Source organism: Diceros bicornis, chromosome 24 (genome assembly GCF_020826845.1).
Source record: "Diceros bicornis minor isolate mBicDic1 chromosome 24, mDicBic1.mat.cur, whole genome shotgun sequence".
Lineage (NCBI taxonomy): Eukaryota > Metazoa > Chordata > Mammalia > Perissodactyla > Rhinocerotidae > Diceros > Diceros bicornis.
Window position 1 is genome coordinate 48,729,295 of NC_080763.1, and position 18,704 is coordinate 48,747,998.

Below are 18,704 nucleotides of genomic sequence, written 5' to 3' on the forward strand. Positions count from 1 at the left end.
CGTACAGATAGAGAGTTCAGGCCTGGAAGGTTCCTAAGAAATGGGTTAACTTGGCGTTTCCTGTGTTCCGTGGCATCCCGGCGCCCGCAGCCGGCACCTTCTGAAGACAGACCCCATGCTGGCTGACCTGAGGAGGCTTCTGCCTAAGCAGGCTCTGCAGTTTCGGTTCTGGAGGCCTCGCGGGATGCTGTGACCCTCCTCACGCTCTCCTCTCTTCACGCTTTTCTTTCGTTGCTGTTCTGGCGCCTGCATCACGTTTTCTGTTTGGCTGCCCACCCGCCCCTTGCCCCCCTTTCTTCTGTCCCCGTGTTGTGGTCTTCCCTCCCACTGCCCTCCCCTCCCGTCCCCTCTGGCTTCTTTTGGCATGCCCGGGTTCTGCTTCTGGCAGGCATCGGCAGTGGCCATCCCGACGGTCTCGGCAGCTCGTGGGATGGTGGAGCCAAGGTGCGTGCGGGACCCCCGAGACAGGTCAGTGTGGGGGCGCGGCCGGCAGCAGGCATGCTGGGCGGCCTGCAGTGTCTCCGGGTGGTGCCAGAACATTCCTGCTGGAGGCGGAGATGCTGGCATGAGATGGTGGGGTGGCTCGGGCCCTGTGGGGGTAGGTGGAGAGGCGTGGAGGGCTGTGGTGCAGCAGTTCTGCCTCCCCCGTGAACCCCCTATCCTCTGTCCCCTGCTGTCCAGGATGCCTCACTGAACAGGGTGATTGGGCCTGGCCTGGGCTGCTGGGCGTGGGCCCTGTGGCAGAGCTGTCACGGGGCTGGTTGGAGCTCGTGTGGGGGCCAGGGGGGCTGCGGGTGCTGCACCCCCTGCCCTGGCCCCCCAGGAGCGCCTGGCCCTGGGCTGCTGGCTGTGGCACCCAGTGGTGCTCAGCTAAACCCAACTCTGTTCTGAGGAGTTCGGGCCCTGGTGGTCGACATTGATGCGACGTAACTTTCCAGTTCATTCCTTCCTGCACCACTCTGCTTCGACACAGGAGTTTAGATCTTTCATAGGGAGCGTGTAGGTTAAGTGATAAGAAAGGATTTATGTTCTAGGGGAGGGACAGTCACATACCGTAACCCCGGGGACGGATATCCAGGTCGTCCAGGAGCTCTGGGCTGCCCTGCGTCCTTCACACATTTGCCTTGAGCTTCCGCAGCCACCTGGAAAAGGAGCAGCTTCTTGTTCTCATTGCCCAGGTCTAGGCCTGGCTGACCCTCCTTCCGGAAGGTTCCCCGTGAGCTGGTGCCCCCTCTGCTCCCGTGGGCATTTTCCTCGGGCATAGGGCCCATCTCCTGGCCGTGGGTTTTGTCTGTCTCGCGTCTGTGTCCCGCCAGGCCGTGTGCTTCTGGAGGACAGATAATGTGGAACACCTCTTGTGTGCCGGGCGAGGTGCCAGACACAGGGGTGTGGAGGAGGCCAGGTGGGTGTGGTAGGCACCTTCTAGGGGCCTCCCAGCATGCACTGGGTGCTCATGAAAGCTGGTAGAATGGGAGGATACGGTGCTGAATGGTTGAGCATCACCCTGTTACTCTGTGGCTTAGAAGCACTAGACAGACTGGGAGAGGCTGAAGAGGGGTCTGAGGGCTGCGGGAGGCTGCGGCAGGGCACCTGGGATGGCTGCAGGGAGTGACCTGGAGAAAGAGAGGGCTGGCTGGGCTGGATTCTGAAGGATGCATAGGAGTTCCTGCCCTATAGGCAGGTGGCGGGGCATGGTATGCTGGCACAATGCCCAGTGAGGGCTTGGGCTGTTCCAGGTTCACTCTTTTCTGCTACTGACCTGTCCTTCTCACAGCCCTGGGGGAATTTCTGGTGCCCCAGGGGCTGAGTGGGGCCACTTGGCTTTCATCCAGCCTGAGGTTTGGGGCTCTCTCTGAACTTCCTTTGCAGACTTTGTTTTACTGTCTCCCAAGAAGGATTTGGGGCTGACCATGGGCTGGGCAGGGCAAGACCCTCTGCTGTGGTGAGGAGGGATGCTGTCCTGAGGTGGCAGGATGTCCTTCCAGAACATTCCTCCTGGGGCCCACGGTCCTTTAGTCTGCTGAAGTGCCACGCTGGCCTCTGGCCGTGTCACTTGGGAGACTCCAAGGACACTGGGCCCTCCAGAGTGTGGCTGCCGCCTGGGCTTCTTACCTGTGAGGTCACCAGACAGGCCCATGTCCTCTCAGCACGAGGACCCCAGTCGCCTGCCAGGCCAGGCACAGAGGATGCCTCGGGCAGTGGCTGTGGACAGTTCTTGGGCCCAGTGGAGCCAGGGGCCGCAGGGACCAGGCTGCGGTGCTGGGGAGCCATGCAGCCTGGGGACAGGGGGCCCTTGGGGAAGGGGCGAGGACTGGGGGTGGCTAGGCTGAGGCAGGCTGCCTCCCTCCCCCACCAGGGGCCACGTCACCCACTCCATGGCCGGGTCTGGCTGGGGGTCCGGGGCCCAACACGTGCACATGAACGTCATGTACGGTGGCTGGATCTCGGGTTTCCTGGTGCTGTCCTGGGGAGCATTTAATTACATTTGTGCTTCATAATGAGGCTGTCTCCCTTTCTGGAATTTATTTTAGCTAATTAGTTGGAAATGCCAGAGTAGTATTTCAGATGATGGGGACATCATACATTATCATGCACGGGACACTTAGTGTTTGTGACAAATATTTATTGTGGGGTCTTCTCTAATTGTGCCTCTGGGTGCTCCCAGTGGATGACGGCCTGGTGGTGCGGGGCACGGGGGTCCCTGTCCATCTGCCTTCACCACTGTAGTCACTGCATTTCTGGTACTCGATGGGGGAGGGGCTGGAAGGTCAGGTCGCCTGGCGGCCCCCCGTGTCCACCTCTCCTCCACGGGGCCTTGCTGGGCAGACCGTGCACACAAGCGTGCAGGGTCCTGTGAGCACGGGCCCCACGTGCTGGGGCTCGGGGTGCACGGGCCTGCCCCCCTCCGCTCCCTGATGCCTGAGGTGGCGGGCGTCTGTTCCTCACGCGGCTCCTTCCTTCCCTCCAGGCTGAAGCGGCGGTGGCCGCGGTCGCAGTGGCAGACACGGTCCGAGATGGCCCCCACAGCGTGGGCCCTGATGGTGTACCGAAGACGTGGGGCCGTGGTGGGGCCTGCACGGCGGCCCTGGTCACCCCAGCCCCAGGCAGCCCGGCGGGGGGCTCCACGGGCCCATCGGCTGCGGCCTCCTTCTTCGTCAGGTGCGTCCTCCTGGGCTTCTCGGTGTGGACGGGTACAGTGGGGGGTGCCTAGGACCCCGGCTCCTGGCCTACATGGCCTGCGGGCCGTCCCTGGGAGAGCCGTGGCCTCGCTGCCGCTGAGTCGAGCTGAAGAGGAGCTGTGGGGGGCGCTGCTGCTGGGCAGCTCACAGCTGATGGGCTGGCTGGCCTCCCACCACGTCCACGGCGTGGCTGGTGGAGGCCTCTTGCTCCAGGGGTGGGATCAGCCAAGGACAGGGTTTGAACCTAGTCTCTGCCCTTTCTGAGCTGTGCAGCCTTGGACAAGTCACATAACCTCTCCGTGCCTCAGTTTCCTCACCTGTCAGGTGGCCCTCTTCTCAGAGTTGCGTGAGGTGCAGCGGGCTGATGTCTGTGGAGCGCCGAGGATGGGCTTGTCCAGTGTGAGGACGCTCAGCCGTTGCTGTCCCGGGGCCTGCCCTGGGCCAACGCGCTGGGGCCACAGAGCTGATGCAGGCCTCAGGGCAGCTCCTGAGCAGAACGGGGCCGAGGGGGTGCCCCTGGGCGATGGAGGAGGGTGGGGTGCACTAGGAGGGGGTCCTGGAGGGCAGGCTGCACCCCGACCCCTGTCGCCCTCCCCCTCCCTGGGGGCTGCCGGCACATTCTGTAGCGATAGCTGTGCTCACGTTGTTTGGTCCAGCTCCGCTGTCAGCCAGGAGCCGAGTGGGTCCCTGTCCCAGGCCCGAGCTCTGGAGTGCGGGGGTGACTGGAGCCCTGGGCTTGCTGGTCCCCGGGATGCCCAGCCGTGTCCCCACAGGCACCAGGTCCTGGTGAGGACGAGGCCGATCAGGCAAGGGACTGAGTGGCAAAGCTGCGGAGGGGGGAGTGGTGTGTGGGTGCAGGGGTCTCTTCCCGCCCTGGCCGGTGGGGAGCAGCCCCTCCAGGCAGGCCCTGGGCTCTGCAGACAGGCCGGGGTGGTGCGAGGACTGGATTGTGGGACATAATGGCAGTCACGAGCGGTAAAGGCAGGCCCTGCCAGGGTCCCCGTCCCGTTAGCAGCCTGGCGGGTGCTGAAACGCTTGTCCGTGAATCGTGCACGGCCGGGCAGGTAGGAGCAGGGCGCCGTACCAGAGAGGCAGGGGGGGGACAGGCTGCATGGCCTGATTGGGGAGTGACGGGGCATGCGATGGCCGTGGGGACGTTGTCAGGGCGCTGGGCTGGTGAACACTGCACCTGTCGCAGCGCAGCACGGCCCGCCGCCACGGTTAGGTGCAGAAAGCCCGGCTGGGACCCTCAGGAGCCCCTATGGGGGAGAGAGGGGCACACCCGGGCAGCTGGGCCTGTCCCGCCCCGTAGTCTGCCCCCAGGCTTTTGGCAGCGCCGCCTCCATCGGGCCGAACTTGCAGGCGGATTCCAGGCCTGGGACCTGGGGAATAGTTAGAACAGCTTCAGGGGCTCGAGGTCTGGGGGCCACACCGGCTCATTAGCGACCCCGTGGCCGGCAGAGTGCGCGCCGGCCGCCTTTTGTCTCCAGCAGCGCAGGGCTGCTGCTGACCTTGGGAAGTTACCATAGAAACGAGCGTGGGGCCGCCCGGCTAGGGGGTGCGCGCTGCCGGCTGCCATTACTTCCAGCCTGTTGGACACCCCGAGTCGCAGCGGCTTCCTGAAGGCTTGTGGGCCAGGTTGGGGTGGGTGGGAACACTGCCCCGAGCTTGTGCCTGACTGGGGCCGGAGCCGTCTGCTCTTTGGGGCTGCGTGCCCTTAACCCTTGGGGAGAGCTGGGGTGCCCTGCAGCCGTACATCCACCCCTTTGTTTTGTGAGTGGGGGGCTGTGGCTCAGAGAGGGAAGGGGCTTGTCCAGAGTCCCCAAGAGACGTGGAGCTGCTGAACCCCACCCCCTGGGGCTTCAGGCACGTGCTGAGTGTATGTTCTGTGCTCCCACCTCCACCCCTTGCTGGGGACCTGGAGGGGCAGAGCTGACCCCAGCCCATCCCTGCCCCTTGGAAGTTTCCAGCTAGTCGGAGAGGGGGTTCCTGGAGGCAGCCTTTAATGGCAGCTTAGAATCTGTGAAGGGGCAGAGCAGAGTGCTGTCCATGGTGCTGTGGGCCACGGAGTTGGGCTTTGAGGGTTGAGTAGGAGTCTGGCGTTTCCCAAGTGGAGGCAGACTGGGGTGGGGCGTTAGGAGTTTGGGTTCTCCGTTGGTCTCTGAGCGCTCCCTGCGGCGGGCACTCTCCAGGGCCTTCCTGGGTCCTCGAGACGACCTCTGAGCTCCTCGCCTCCGTGCAGGGGAGCTGAGGTGGGAGTGCTTCTTTGGTGCCTGGGTGCCCAGGGTCTTGTTAACACTTATGGGGCATGGAGCACAGGGGTGAGGCCTGGCGCCCTGCACCCCTCAGCTGGGCCTGAGTGGGCCGTAACTGAGAGTTCAGCGTGCCGACCCCCACCGAGTTCTGAAAGGCCGGCTCTGTGGGCCGGGTGCCTGTAATTCCATTTTCTCTGGAGGCGCTGGTGACCTTGACTCCCCCTTGCGGAGCCCTCCCTCTCCCTCCTCTGCAGTCTCCCTCCTCTGAGATGCCTCCATTAGCGCTCTCTCCTGCCTGCTCTTCTGGGCCTTTCTGGGGGTCCCCTCCTGGACTCTGAATCTAGATGCCTTGAGAAGATGCTGGGAGTCTCCTTGGCAGGCGCAGGGTAGGGGGAGATGGGGGGTTCCTTTGGGGCCAGGGCACCCCACTGCACTCGTAGGTACCTCCCACCCCATTGCAGCCTCAGTGGAGCCCCTACCCCGGTGTCTGCATGGATGCCCACCCTCTGAAAGTCAGGCCTGGCCCCCAGCAGAGGTCCAGAACCAGCTGGGTACTGCCCAGAGGCGCGCGGTGCTCTAGCTGGGCCCCAGAGCAGGGGGCTCTGCAGAGAGGTGTCCCTCACCTGCAGGGGGGCCGAGGGAGCCCGCAGTATCTGCATGAAGTTCCCAGGTGACGTGGAAAATGCTGACCATGGCAGGGGTCAGGGGTCAGGGCCCCTGGGACCTTCGTCCCTGGCTTCAGGGGTCTAAGGCCCCCTTAGCGGTACTGCACCCCTGGGCCCCCGGTAGGCAGATCCGGGGGGCTCTCAGGGCCTGTGGAGGGCAGCTCCCAGGGTAGATGTGGGGTGGGGGCATGGGGCACGGCCGGGTCCACCAGCCTCGTCACAGCCCAGCTAGGAAGCCCTGGGTTGGCCGTAACTGACCCCCACACGCTTCGGAACAGGCCTGTGTGTCTCCTTGGGGTAATCAAGGGCCTCGCCATCCTTTTCCGTTTACATGAATCGATGACCAGGGCCAGCAAACCGGGAAAGGCCTCTGGGGTTATGGTGAGAGGGTGGTGGCTCCGAGGGATGTTTGAGGAGCCCACTCACTCACTCACGGCCATGTCCTGAGCTTCTCCTGTGTTTCAGACCCAGGCTGGGCAAACACCTGCCTTCCCGAGCCCCTGCCTGGTGGGGCATTGCTGTGTAAACCGGGTCTCAGGGCAGGGAGTGGTTCCTCTAGTAGCAGGAGGCACAGGGTCTGGGGAAGCCCAGCTTGGGGGCATCAGGGTGGGCTTCCTGGAGGAGGTGTCCTCTGAGGGTGAGGAGGGCTGTGTGTGCAGGTGAAGTTCCTGCTTTTCCACGTCTTCCCTTCAGAGCCAGGCCCTCCGACTTGCCCACACCTCCCTTCGGGTCTCACCTCCCAGCATGCCTCACCCTGCAAGTCCCTCCTCGAGCCCCCCCCAAACCACACAGTGGGCGTTTGTAGTCCTAAGCGTGGTGCCCGTGTTTTCCCTTAGCCTCTACGAGGTCTGGCGTCACTCCCCCCGCCCCTGCTATCTCTACCCCCACTGCTCAGAAACCAGGTCTGTGCCCCTAGAAGACTGGGGCCCTGGAGGGCAGGCCTGGCCCCCCAAGGCCATCCCGCCCTGGGCTGTGTGAGCCGAGGTGCAGTAGCCAAGTGGCTGCAGATTTGTCCCAGTTTCACGGGCCCGGGTTTCGTCAAAAGAGAGAGTGCCCGTCCTGGGGCCTTGTGAGTGCACAGGGATGTGCATTTGAGTCACCGTGGTGAGGTGAGGCCCGGAGAGCTGGGGCCTGGAGGGCTGGGCAGGCCAGGAGGGAGGAGGGGGCACCCCGAGTTAGGTCAGACCACGGGGCCAATAATATTCCAGGTTCCTGGGGCAGGCAGGACCTCCGAGGGTGCCGGGCCCAGCCTCTGTCCAGGCAGGACCTGGGTGTGTTCAGTGGGGAGGACACCTGCCCATGCTCCACTGCTGGGGTCCTGAGGGTGACCTGGGGCAGGGCTGACGTCAGTGCTGTATGCCCCTGGCTCCTGAGAGGGTCACGGAGGATGCAGAGCTGTCTGTGGCCTTGCGTGTGTGACCCATGGGGTGAAGCACTGTCCTGTGGTCGTGGCCTCTGCAGATGGGAGGTTCCAGCCGATGTTGCATTGGGGCCCCCAGTGCCCCACCCGTTGGCCATGGGCCCTCCCCGGCCTCTATATCCCCTTGAAGCTTGGGGGTGTGGGTTCAGGGTACCTTGCCCCCACAGCCTCGGGGTCCCCGGTTGATCCCGCCTGACCTAGGGAGGGGCAGGGAGCCGGCTGTGTGTGTGGGGGCATGGCTGGGCCATGGCCATCTGCTGACCCCTCCCATCAACTTGAGGGCCCCGCTGACATCCTCTAGTGCGGGGGCCCCTGTGTGCTGCCCTTTCCTGAAGTCCTGGGAACAGCCCCAGTGCACCCATTTACAGATGGGAAAGGAGTCCACGGGGCCTCCTGACCGTTACAGGCACCACTCAGGACCCCGGGCCCTGCTTGGCCTTTTCCAGCCTGCCCCGCCCCGCCCGGGTGGGCCGAGGGGCTTCCCACCTGCACCCGTGGAGCTCCACCCTCCCGGGTCGTCCCAGCCCTGGGGGCAGTGCCAGGCACGTGGGGTGGGGCTGCAGCTCCTTCCCACGCCGTGGTTGCGGTTGGAAGTCCAGGGTGGGTGGTGAGCGGGGCAGGAGGAGCTGTGAGGGGAGGCTCTGATGAAATGGCCCTGGACTCCCCCGGTCTCTGCCCAGGTCTGCCTGGTCCCTCTGCTAGCCCGAGACCGTCACACTGCAGTTTGGGTTGGGCCCCACCCCTCTCCCCTCTGGCCTCCTCACCCTGCGCTCAGGCCGTGCTGGCAGCCTCCGGCCTGCCCTGATTGGCTGCATGGTCCTCAGCAGAGCGGAACCGGGGGCTCTTCTGCAGGGACATTTCCAGGTTTACAAACACGTGGGCTCAGGTGGGAATCGGGTTAACGCTCATGATGCCCTGTGAGGTTGGAGGGTCTTAGACGCAAGGCCCTGCCTGGGATGTGGACGCCACTGCTGCCCGCGGTCTGCTTGTGGCCAGAGAACCCGAGGCCCCGGCTGCGGGCTCCCCGCGCCCCGTGGTCTGTCCTCCTTCCGGGCGGCTCGTGGGTTCCGCTCACGGACCCTTACCCCACCCTGCCCCGCCCCGCCCAGGCGCGCACCGGCGCCGCCGCCGCCGCCACCACAGCTCTATTAAGGATCTGCCACGCATCGTAGATTACTTTTATTTTTCTCGATGACACCTCACTAGGAGGGAAGCTGTCCCTGGGGTCTCTTAAAGGGCAACTCCTATTAAAGATGAGAGGAGTTAGCAAAACGCCGTGGTCGGTCTCGCCACGCGGGAGGCAGGCTGAGGGGCTGCGCTGCCCGGCAGTGCCGTCCCTTCTGTTGGGATCCTTTTGAGGAGGACAAACAGATGGAGAGGCCGGGGGCTTAGGGAGGAGGGCGGGCGCTGTAGGATGCGGGAGAGATCCAGCCTGGTGGGCAGGTCCTTCCAGCCCTGCCCCGAGCTGGCGGCATGGCCTCCGGCACCTTTCACCAGGGACTCCACCGTGTGAAGGGGGTGACTGAGGCCCAGGCCATCTGGGCACTGGGGGTGTGTCTTTTCATATCTGTGTCACCAGGTGTCACCTGCTGGCGGCGTGGGGTGGGTGCAGGGCAGCCCTGGTGGCCCACAGTCTGGGGTAGGGGCTCTGGGGGGTGCATGCCGAGCCGACTCGGACTCAGTGCAGCAGGCAGACGTGCTGGAGGGCTGCGACGGCCCCTGCGGGTAGGCCTGGCACCAGGGTCATGGGAGCCAAGGCCCAGGAGTGTGCTGGGCCCACAGTGTGTGTGTGTGTGTGTGTGTGTGTGTGTGTGTGTGTGTGTGTAAACATGTGTGTCGAGGGTCCCCTAGGAGTCCAGAACAGTGGTTCTCAAACATGCTCCAGAATCCCCTCGCGGGTGGGTTAGACCCCAGGTGGTCTGGGCCGGACTGTGGGTCTGCAGGTCCTGGGGATGCTGCAGGGTGGCAGGGCCACATCATCAGGGCTCCAGTGCCAGGCTGAGGAGGGGTGAGGTGGGGAGGGATACCCAGGGCTTCGCTGGAGGTGCCTCACTGGGCTGAGTGGCCGCCAGGAGCCGAGGCCGAGGCAGCCGGGATGGCATCTCCAGTAGGTTCCAGGGCCTTAGCGAGGGCGCCCAGGTGTGTGGGGAGGGTATTGGACGACTTCAGCGTTTATTGAGCGTCTCCTGTGTGCTGGCATGTGCTGGGGGCCTTGAATGCATGTGCTCATCAGGGCCACACATGAGGGCCTCTGGTGGTCACATCGTCCCGTGTTAGAGATGGGAAACTGAGGCACAGAGACAAAGTCAGCGTGCCTGGGTCACTCAGCCTGTGAGTGGTTAACCCTAGCACGTGCCATCTGGTCCCACAGCAGCTGCTAGGTTGACGCAGGGCAGGTGGAGGTTGGTGGGAAGAGGATGCGCTGGGTGCAGGATTCAGAGAGGGGCACAGGGGCCCATGTCTGTCTGTCTGTCACCTGGCCGGGCTGCACCAGGTCCCTGCGCTGGGCTTAGCCGCCAGGGACTGGACATGGTGGCCTCGGCCCCAGGGGCCCCTACTTGGCTGGGGGAGAAATGAAGTGTGGGCTGTGCAGCATTTAGGGCTGGACGGGTGACAGGGACAGCTCTGAGCGCCCCCCCGCCCACCTCTCCTCCCCTCCCCAGGGCCGCCCAGAAGCTCAGCCTGGCCTCCAAGCGCAAGAAGCCCCACCCGCCACCAGCCCCCACCCCCCGAGGTGCCTCTACCTATCCCACGGACTTCAGCGGGGTCCTGCAGCTGTGGCCACCCCCCGTGCCCCCCTGCCTGCTCAGGGCCGCCTCCAAGGCCAAGGAAAACCCCAGCAGTGTCGGAAAGGTAGGCCCAGCCCTGATGTGGGGGCAACCCTGGAGGGGCTGGGAGGAGGCCAGGGTGTCTGAGCAGGTGCGGGGAGGGGGTGCAGGAGATGGAGAGATCTGGCTTCCTTCTCCCAGGGTGGACAAGGGTGGTCAGCAGGGTACAGATGGGGAGACTGAGGCCCAGGCCCTCCTTGCTGGCTCAAGGTGGTGGCAGGGAGCCTGGAAGACTGTGATGGGGCTACAGGAAATGGGTGGGGTCCCAGGGGCACATGCTGGTCTCATTGCTGGGCGGGACAGCCAGGGTTTCCGGGGACTGGGGGCTGTGTCTGACCCCAGGACCCCCCTTGCCTCGTCTCTGTTGGGGTGCTGCCCTCAGGTGGGGCTGGGGGGCAAGGGTGGGGACCCCTCAGCTCTCCATAGTCCAGGCAGATCCCAGCCACAGCCCGCCACGGGGAAACGGGGAACGTGTGGTGGTTGATTTAGGCCCCCGCCTTGGTTCAGATGGGGAAACCAAGGCCCAGAGGCTGAAGGGCCTTGCCTGGTCACAGAACATGCTGGCTGGCTCCTGGCTCCCCTTGGCTCCCGTGGCCTTTCACCGAGGCCAGGTTTCCGTCCTGGCCCGTCTGGGTTACTTGTGACCTGCATCGGAGCCCTGCATGTGTGGGAACTGTGTGAGCACTTGGGTTCAGGAGCCCCTCTCGTGAGGTGGGCTCTGTGCCCACTGAGGGTGGGGAGACCAAAGCACAGTGAGGGGGTGAGGATTGGACTCCGACCCTGACTGTGCACCCGAGTGCTTTTCCCTGACCTTTGTCCACTCTGCTGTCCACTGGCCCCTCCCAGGTGCCCGCCTGTGATGGTGGGGTAGGGGTGGTCCTGGCCTGCCGACCACCCAGGCACAGTCCCAGCCTCTCCAGTGCCCAGAGGCTCAACCCTGTGGTGGGACGGGCTCCATGCTCCCCTGAGCTCAGCCTGCCTTCTCCCCTCTGCCCAGCCCTGGAAACACCTCAGGGGGCTTCTGCATTTGCAGAATGCAGAGGGGTTGGATTCACTTGCAGAGGGTCTCCTGCACGTCACCCCCAGCCGCTCCACAGACCCCCACCCCAGCCCTACCCCCACACGCCCTGAAGGTCAGTCCCTCTGTCTGGGGCCTCCCCCTCTGCGGCACGGTGAGCACCGGCTTTACCTTTGAGTCATGGCAACAGGTGCTCTCCGTCACCCCCACGAGGGGCCTCCTGAGCTCTCCCTCCCTGAGACGGAGACCCTTGTGGCCCCTGACAAGCTGCACAGCATCGGTGTCGCCTGGGAGTTGCTAGAGTGGGGAACCTCAGCCCGCCCGGCTGTGGACACAGAAGTGCCAGGGCCAGTGGGCAGACACTGCACACCGGACAGAGCAGACTCGGCCTGACTCTGACCCCTTGACGTGGCCACTGGCCTGTCTGTACCATCTGGGCTTCTCCATCTGCAGACAGGGGTGTGGGGTGGGAATAGTGTCCACCTCTCAGGGGGGCGCTGGAGGGTTGAGGAGTGTTGCAGCGCGGACCCCTGTTTTCTACTGTGTTTCTTAGGGCACCAGCTGGCCTCCACACCTTCTCCTGGGGCCAGGCTCCCGAGGGGTTCCGGGGTGGGGCCTCCTCCCTTCTCCCTGTGGCTGACTGCCTCCTCCATCCCCGTCACCCAGGGGCCTATGGCCACCAGTCCTCTCACTGCCCACCCCCAGGGCCCCCTCCCTGCTCCCTGGATGTTATTTGCACGAATGTCGCATAGTCAGAAATGCCTCCTGAAAAGCATTTAATATTGTCACAGAAAAGAAGTTAGATTATGCTCTGTTCCTGACATTAATGTGCTACTTAAGAGAATTCATCATCTCGTGGTATTAAAAAAGACATCCCCTTCGCGGTGGGTGCTAAGCGGTGCCCCTCCCCCCTCGCTCTTAGGCGTGGAGGCCCTTTTTTATGCAAAACGTGTTTTTTCCCTACCTACAGCTATTCAGCAGGGCTTTGTAATATCTGAACATTTAGGGGGAGCGACTTGACGTGCTTGTCTTCTGAGAAGACCCTGTGGTTCCCTGCGGTAATGACTAGGTTCTCACAGACAATGGCCTGTGTGTTTAGCCAGGACGGGGTGTGTGGGGCAGGCTGGACGGCCGATGTCCCTGTGGTGGCCCCACTCTGTCCCCTCCCCGCCAGCCTGTGGGTCCCTGGTGGGGACTAATATCGCAGCCCATCAGCAGCAGCGGTGGTGTTTCCTGCGAGAGCCCCATGGCAGGCTCCTCGGGGGGCCTCTCCCCCGCCCAGGAGTCCTCTCCAATCTGCAGAACCCATTTGGCTCCTGATGTGGCTGAGAGTTCACGCTGAAAAAAAATTGCCAAAAATTACTGGAAAGTGCACATTTTCGTCTGCTTGGCAGTGGCGTTTGGAAATGAAATAGTTTTGTTCATGTCATCGGGGAATAAGAGAATCGATTCTCGCCTGATGGAGCCCCAGTTCGGAGGAGTGCAATAGAAAAGTGTTTCTTTACGAGGCAGCTCCCCTGAGAACGCCACACTCCTTCCTCGGGAGCGATTTTGCATGTCAATTTGCCACGAGCCCAAGGGGAGTAGATGGCGCCTCGTGCGAACTACCCCACGGTAAACCAATTTTGCCTGCGTTATGTATCTGTCACTTACAATTAAATCCGTGAAAAATATTGGCTCTGAGATGAGTCTGGTGATTTGATTTACACTGTAGTGGAGCAATCGGAGATTTCATCCGAGAGTGGATGGTGGTGTCTTCCAGCAGAAACTGGAGTCCGGTGCCTTCTCCCAGGAGGGGCCCTAATTTAGGGGGCTCACCTGGGTCAGAGCCCGCCCCATAGCACCCCACGGCCATACACAAGATGTGCTCCGGGCTGTTCGTTCTCGGTGCAGGTTTTGGGGTATCTGCAGTGCAGCTTGCTTGGGGCTCTTGTGTCTTGGTTCCCGGCCCCCCTCCCCACTGAGCCTTCTGTTCCATCGAGGGTGTCGGGGCTGGTGGTCCAGCCCGGGGAAGCCGGGTCTTCTGGAGCTGCATGCGCCTGGGGCCATGGTTTGGCACCTGTTTTTGTGCTTTGGGGACACACAGGAGCAGAGGCTGCCTGGTCGCCTGCCGGCCCCTGAGCTCAGAGCATCCTCATCCTGCTTGCTCTGTCCCCCCGACCCCTGGTCCCCGTCCTCTGCCCCCCATCCCGCCTCAATCTCTCCATGGCCAGGCCCTGGGTTTCAGAATTAGGTCTCTTCCTGGTGGGATTACCATTTCCTCTTCCTCCCGCCTCTCACTCTAATAGGATTCCCTCTGGCCTTCTGCTGACCCGGATTCCTGCCAGGACACGGGGTTTTGAGAGTTTGGCTTCCAGTGGCTCTGGGGTCGGACGCACCCGACCCCCCAGTTTCTCCCCCAGGGCATCACTGGCCTCAGGCGGGTCCCCCTTTTGCGCCATTTGTTCCCTGTCCACAGACTCCTGTCTCCCTTCCAGGCTGGGAGTGGGAGGAAGGGGCTCCCTGGAGGAGCGGAGGCTGCACAGAGCCCTCTGGGGGGCTGGGGCATGGGGGACTCTTTCCTCCTCTCTTGGCTGGGAGTGGACCGCGCTGTGGGACCTGAGTGTCCCTCTACCATTGCCCTTGGAGCCCAGTCCTTGGAGCTGCACTTTACAGTTTACTGAGCCCGGCCGGCGGAGTCAGGAGCTGGGGGGCCACAGGGAGGGCTGGGCTCTGAGGCAGCTCTTTCCCTCCCCATCAGGTGTGGGGAACGCACCCACAGAGGAGCCTGCGGGCCTGGGGCTCTGAGGAGGGACCCTGTTGGGGCGGCGGGGCTGCGGCTCCTCCCTTTCCAGGGTGGGCTGGGTCTCGCTGCCCCGCTCTGTGTGCCCCTCTCATTCCCTTTCTCCAGATCTGGGGTTTGGGATTTCAGGAGAACTGCTCTCAGGCTGTGTGACATGAGCGAGACAGTCGACCTCTCTGAGCATGTTTCCTCCCTCCTCAGGGTGGCGGGTGTCTGGGGGTCACTGTGATGGCCGCTCCACTCGGGGAAGCGGGCAGAGCTGTGGGTGTGCGTGTGTGGGGTGATTCCTCTCTCAAAGCCTCTGTGCCTTTGGGCTCGGCCCCCTTGGTGCCCGGCTCTGTATTGGAGTCAGCAAGGGGGTGTGGAGGGACCCCAGGTCCAGGGCTGGTGGGGTGCACTGGGGTACAGCCCCCGGGCTTGTGTCTCTGCCCACTGGGGCGTCCAGGCCTGCCTCCCCCTCCTGACCTCCCCTGTCCTGTCCTCTGTCCTGTCGTCTGTCCTGTCCTCTGTCCTGTCGTGTCCTGTCCTGTGTCCTGTCCTGTCCTCTGTCCTGCCCTCTGTCCTGCCCTCTGTCCTGTCCCCTGTCCTGTCCCCGTCCTGTCCCCTGTCCTGCCCCGTGTCCTGCCCTCTGTCCTGACCCTTGTCCTGTCCCCTGTCCTGCCCTCTATCCTGCCCTCTGTCCTGTCCCCTGTCCTGCCCCCTGTCCTGCCCTCTGTCCTGTCCCCTGTCTTGCCCTCTGTCCTGCCCTCTGTCCTGTCCTCGTCCTGCCCCCTGTCCTGCCCCCTGTCCTGCTCCCTGTCCTGTCCTCTGTCCTGCCCTCTGTCCTGCCCTCTGTCCTGTCCCTTGTCCTGTCCCCTGTCCTGCCCTCTGTCCTGCCCTCTGTTCTGCCTTCTATCCTGTCCTCTGTCTTCTGTCCTGTCCCCTGTCCTGTCCTCCACTGTCCTGTCCTCTGTCCTGTCCTCTGTTCTCTGTCCTCTGTCCTCTCCTCTGTCCTCTGTTCTGTCCTCTGTCCTGTCCTCTGTCTTCTGTTCTGTCCTCTGTCCTGTCCTCTGTCCTGTCTTCTGTCTTTCCCTCTGTCCTCTGTCCTCTGTCTTCTGTCCTGTCCTCTGTCCTGTGTCCTCTGTCCTGTCCTGTGTCCTCTGTCCTGTCCTTCCCTTGTCCTGTCCGCCATCCTGTCCACCCCTCCCTGTGCTCCCCCGGGCCCTGCCCCCCGTCCTGTGCTGACTTGCTCTGCACCCTGCCAGCCTCTCCTCTGGGCCTTGCTCTCCCTGCCTTACTGACCTCATATGGGATCCGCTCCGGCCTGGAGCTGGGGCGCGGCGTGCGCATTCCTGCGGTGTGGACCCATGCCAGGGCCTGGCCCGCTGTCCCAACTCGCGCGAGGCTCCTCCCGCCCTGTGATTAGCGGCCGGCTGGGCGGCTGGGCGGCTGGCAGCTGCTCAGATGCCCGCTCCTGCCCGCTCCCCAGGTGAAGGTCATGCTGCGGATCTGGCCGGCGCAGGGGGCTCAGCGCTCGGCCGAGGCCACGTCCTTCCTGAAGGCGGACCCACGGAAGAAGCAAGTCACCCTCTACGACCCGGCTGCCGGGCCCCCGGGCAGCGCGGGCCCCCGACGCGCCACCACTGCTGCGGTTCCCAAGATGTTTGCCTTCGATGCTGTCTTCCCCCAGGACTCGGAGCAGGTGAGGGCGGCGGGTGGCCTGGGGGCCCTGGGGCGGCTGCCTACTCAGGACCATGGGTCGGGCCTGTGCTTGCTTCTGTGCCGAGTGATGAGGGAGAAGGTGCGGGAGCGTCCGAGCAGCGCAGGGCAGGCCTGCTGCATCTCGCTTCCTCGGCGGTCTCTGCGGCCCTCTGGTATCTCCACCCAGCTCCTGGCCTGGTTCTCTGGCCCTGTTTCCCGGGAAGCGCCTGGTTTTTTGGAGCCCACCTCCGTGGGAGCTCTCTGAGCACTGGATGTGTATGAGCACCGAGATGCTCCTCTATGCCTCCTGTGTGTGCCGACACCATGCTCGTGGTGTGGTCTGTGTCCAGGGTGTGTCCGCCGTGGCAGTGGGACTTCTGTGTGTGCACGTGTGTGCTGCGTGTGCCTCTCAGTCAGCCGTGTGTCTGGCCAGCTCATGCTGCGTGTGTGGTGTGTGTCCATCTGTGTGCACGTGGAGATCGCTGTGTCCTCGGTCCTGTGTGTGTCAGCCTGGCCTCCCTCTGAGCTGGCCACCTGCGTGTGATGGGGACAGACAGACACCGCGGGTGGCTGGGCCTGGCTGAGCCTGCCTGACTCTCTGTGCCCCTCCCCCAGGCTGAGGTCTGCTCGGGGACAGTGGCCGATGTGCTCCAGTCAGTGGTCAGTGGGGCTGATGGCTGCATTTTTTCCTTCGGCCACACAAACCTTGGTAAGCAACCTCCTCATCGTTCCCTCTCTGCAGTCGCTGGGCTGCGTTTCTGGGTGGTGAAGGGGGATATGGCATATCCCGTATGGGCGGTGGGTGGGCACATGGGGTGGGGGGCTCGTGGAGAGGAAGCCAAAATCCTGCAGGCCTGGGATGCAGCGGGCGTTAGAGCAGATCGGAGGAGGCCCCTGGGATCTCAGTGGCCCAAGGTTGGCCCTGAGGACCCCGGGCAGGGCCAGGCAGGCGGCTGCTGGGGCTGGCTAGGCTCTTGTCACCGTGAGTGAGGGGTGGGCGCTGACTGCCTGCGTGCCCCCAGGCAAGTCATACACCATGATCGGGAAGGACAGCTCTCCCCAGAGCCTGGGCATCGTGCCCTGTGCCATCTCCTGGCTCTTCAGGCTCATCGACGAGCGCAAGGAGAAGACGGGCACCCGCTTCTCGGTCCGCGTCTCGGCTGTGGAGGTGTGCGGCCGGGACGAGAGCCTGCGGGACCTGCTGGCTGAGGTGGCCTCCGGCAGCCTCCAGGATGCCCCGTCTCCGGGCGTGTACCTGCGGGAGGACCCTGTCTGTGGGGCGCAGGTACGCTTGGGAGCAGGGGCTGGCGGTCTTGGGGGGCTGCGAGGGTGGCCTTGGGAATGTGGGCGGGGGGCTGCAGCTCAGCCCTGAGCCACTGAGGCGCTGTCCCCTGCCCGTCCCCAGCTCCAGAACCAGAGCGAGCTGCGGGCGCCCACGGCTGAGAAGGCGGCCTTCTACCTGGACGCGGCCCTGGCCGTCCGCAGCACCAGCCGGGCCGGCTGCAGCGAGGACGCCCGGCGCAGCTCGCATGTGCTCTTCACGCTGCATGTCTACCAGTACCGCATGGAGAAGTGCGGCCGGGGAGGCAGTAGGTGTCGGCCTCGTGCCCAGCGCCTGGCTCAGGGGCTTTGCATGCTGGCTGGGGGTCAGGCCTGCCCACCTTCTCAGCAGGGCTGTGCCCCGGGGGAGTCCCCTGGGGGGAGGCCGTGGGCAGGGTCTGAGTGCCCTGCGGCCGCACCCTCACCTGCCTGCCCTCTGGTTTCAGTGTCCGGAGGCCGCAGCCGCCTGCACCTCATTGACCTGGGCAGCTGTGAGGGGGTGCCTGGCAGAGGTGGGGAGGCCCCCGGAGGCCCCCTGTGTCTGTCCCTGTCGGCCTTGGGTAGTGTCATCTTGGCCTTGGTCAGTGGAGCCAAGCACGTGCCCTACAGGTGAGTGGTGGGCTCCACGGCAGGCACTGGCCGTGTGGCCCCTGGGGAGCCTGCCGAATGTGTGTCAGGCACGCCCCGTGTGTCTGTGGCTCCTGAGCTCTTCGGTTCTTTGTTTCTCTACCACCTGACGGGCCTCACTGCCCGAGGGCTGAGGGGGTCCTGGTGCCCAGGGTGCGGGGACAGAGGTGGATGCCAGACCTGACCGTGGCGCTCCAGGCATGGCCCTGGTCCTGCAGAGGACTCCCTCCCTCCAGCCCTGCAGCCCTCCATGCCCAGCCCCCCGCCCTGACATCCCTCCTGGGCCCCCGCCTCTGAGCTCGCCGTCGGCCCCCAGGGAGCACAGGCTCACCATGCTGCTGCGGGAGTCCCTGGCCACCACCAGCTGCCACGCCACCATGATCACCCACGTCTCAGATGCGCCTGCCCACCACGCCGAGACGCTCAGCACCCTGCAGCTGGCAGCCCGTGTCCACCGCCTGCGCAGGAAGAAGGTCAAGGTTGGTTCATCTCCTACCTGCCCCTCCCACCCCTAGGGCCCAGGGTCTTGGGCCCCTGCCCGGCATGGTGGGGGAGCCAGACACCCAGCCCTGCTCGGACTCCCTGTGTGCCCTGGGGTCACGGGGCGGTGCCCACAAGGCCCTGCCCGGAGGAGGCAGGGAGCTGCGCCCCAGGTCGCCCGGATGCCCTGAGCAGAACTGGAACTGCTTGCGAGGAGGCCTTGTGGTTGCCAGGCCTTTGTCTGCTCGGCCCAGGGCTGGGCCTGCGCTCAGGACAGCCTGGCAGGATCCCCACAGCCTGTGACCCTGCTGGCCCTGGTCCCCCTGGCGCCAAGCAGCAGGGCACTCACTCCCTGGGAGGCCTCGGTGGGGCCGGAGGGTGGAATGAAGGGCGCCCTGGGATCAGATGGACCTGGGTCTGAGTCCTGGGTTTGCAGTTACGGGCTGTGTG

General features: G+C 64.3%; 1 protein-coding gene across 4 annotated transcripts in view; it reads left to right on the forward strand.

Moving 5' to 3' along the window:
* The window catches only part of KIF26A (kinesin family member 26A), a 45,409-nt gene that overhangs the window by 21,373 nt on the left and 5,332 nt on the right, over positions 1-18,704 (forward strand). For all 4 annotated transcript variants that reach the window (XM_058567842.1, XM_058567845.1, XM_058567844.1 and 1 more), the window contains exons 4-11: positions 2,969-3,159; positions 10,183-10,372; positions 15,616-15,828; positions 16,443-16,536; positions 16,850-17,112; positions 17,233-17,416; positions 17,594-17,756; positions 18,091-18,253. In XM_058567842.1, the coding sequence (XP_058423825.1) occupies positions 2,969-3,159; positions 10,183-10,372; positions 15,616-15,828; positions 16,443-16,536; positions 16,850-17,112; positions 17,233-17,416; positions 17,594-17,756; positions 18,091-18,253 (1,461 nt within the window). The remainder of the gene's footprint in view (positions 1-2,968; positions 3,160-10,182; positions 10,373-15,615; positions 15,829-16,442; positions 16,537-16,849; positions 17,113-17,232; positions 17,417-17,593; positions 17,757-18,090; positions 18,254-18,704) is intronic.